The 1,970-nt window shown below is 47.6% G+C and overlaps 1 protein-coding gene across 1 annotated transcript in view; it reads right to left on the reverse strand.

The window, feature by feature from the left end:
* The window catches only part of T265_04362 (hypothetical protein), a gene marked incomplete at both ends in the record, with an annotated part of 52,239 nt that extends 50,306 nt beyond the window's left edge, over positions 1–1,933 (reverse strand). The window contains one exon of the mRNA XM_009169083.1: positions 1,727–1,933. Within this exon, the coding sequence (XP_009167347.1) occupies positions 1,727–1,912 (186 nt within the window). The remainder of the gene's footprint in view (positions 1–1,726) is intronic.
* Positions 1,934–1,970: the final 37 nt, after the last annotated feature.

Below are 1,970 nucleotides of genomic sequence, written 5' to 3' on the forward strand. Positions count from 1 at the left end.
CGGTTTTCTTGGGACGAATGTCGCGTCAGCCTCGTGGACTTTCTGGACAATGGTCCTATATAGTTCTTCCACCGGAGCTGGTCTCAGTGTGACTTGTTCAAGGAAGATGCGCATTCCTGAGAAGTCTGCACGGCAGAAGTCTCGAAACCACGTTTGAGGTTTGGGATTTCTGGCCCAATAGCAGATGAAATCAAAGGTTAGCACACAGTGGTCGCTATGCTCCAGTGGAGCTTGCACATGGATTCATGGGTTCACGGATTGACTAACAGGATCGAGGGTTTCGCCCAGGTTTCCCGGGTCGGTTTTGTTCTTGCCGTTCAGCGGCTGTCGTCCACCTGAAAGGCCCAATTGAAAAATGGGTATGGCACTGCCCTTTATGTTCTCAGCACGGGACATATGTTTGCCAGCGCGAGGACTCGAATAATTTAGTGTCTAACAATGCTTGGAAGTGGGTTCTAGAAGGAGCGTGGACAGAAGTCGGAGAAAGTTACCCCACGCAACTAATACCCGAAAGGAAGAAAAAAGTTCCAAATGAAAGTGTGCGCTCTGAGCTTGAAAATCTTTTTGGCGTGCCCTCGCAATGTGTTTGATGGGTCAACAGTGAAAACCTTGTTCAAAAAGGACATAAGTGAGAATTAGGTCCCCTCGGAGGCGACGATACCCCGAGGTGACTATGCCAAGCACCGCGAGATGCGTTTCGTAACCCACGGATTTAAGGCCCGCAGCAGTTTTCGTAGCGGCTCGCTGGGCACGCTCAATGAGGGTGACGTCTTTCGTGCGTCCTGAGTAGACAACTCGGTTGGCATATTCGGGGAGCGGTCTGTTAGTGCCCCCATTGAGTATTTGGAAGTCCAAGGGAGTGATACGGAAGAAGGTGCGCTGAATCATCCGTAGAACGGCGAATGCCTTTTGGGCCGATTTCTCGTGTTGCATTGAGAAGGGCAGGTTTGAGGAGAGCCAGATTCCCAAATACTTTTTCGCGTCTATCCACGTGCTGGCTGCTGGTCCTTCCTCACATTGCATGACAAAAGCATTCGCTGAGTCCCATCCAAGTGACATATGGACGCAATTTTCGCCGTTCAGAGAAAGGTGCCAGGCCAGCGACTACTGATTTGCTTGTCTACATCCATCTGGAGGGTACTGGCATTGGAACTCCAGGAAGTTGAGTCGTTCGCAAAAAGTGAACATGAACTTGCAGGAGCGTTTGGGGCACGGAAACGATTTTTTGGAAAGTACGGTGTTCTTTTGGTTACCACTTCATATTTAACAATGTCCATATCTGATGCATGAATGGCTTCCGTATGGTTATTTTGTTCGATTGGGCATTGAATGCGCCGAATCTGAACAATGCTCAATGAAATAGGGTACGCTGATTTGCAATAAAAAGTAAATTCCTTACAATGAGCAAACATTGCATGTAGTTTGTAGCTGAGAGACTTTTCAGAACTTGCTACAGTCCACATCATACTAGCCGAAGCAAACCATGCGATAGAATCACTCTCGAAACTAACTTTTGTGCCGTACCCCGTACATGGCTGGATCGACACCGAGTCCTGTCTCCTATCACCTCGCAAATTGTTAACCCAAGTAATACTTGTGGCAAAGCAGTTCAATAAATTTGAATCACTTATACGATATCTGAGGGCCATAACGTTCGTAGATGATAATCTGTACGCGCATGACGCATTTTGCTGCGCATTGCTGCTATCAACCATTCTTTACAAACCACATCCCATATGTTATCCCATATGTCGTTTGGAGGAGACTCAGCGAATGCCTTTGTTATGCATGGTGAGAAATGACCGGAAAACATCATGAGGATAGATGCCAAAAAGGATTTGGGCATCTGGGTCTCCTCAAACTTGTCCTCCTCACTGCACCATGAGAGATCGGCCCAAAAGGCATTCGCCATTTTACGGATGATCCGACGAATCTTCTCCCGTATTACTCGCATAGACTTCCAAACGTTC

The sequence above is a fragment of the Opisthorchis viverrini genome (assembly GCF_000715545.1).
Source record: "Opisthorchis viverrini unplaced genomic scaffold opera_v5_71, whole genome shotgun sequence".
Taxonomy (NCBI): domain Eukaryota; kingdom Metazoa; phylum Platyhelminthes; class Trematoda; order Opisthorchiida; family Opisthorchiidae; genus Opisthorchis; species Opisthorchis viverrini.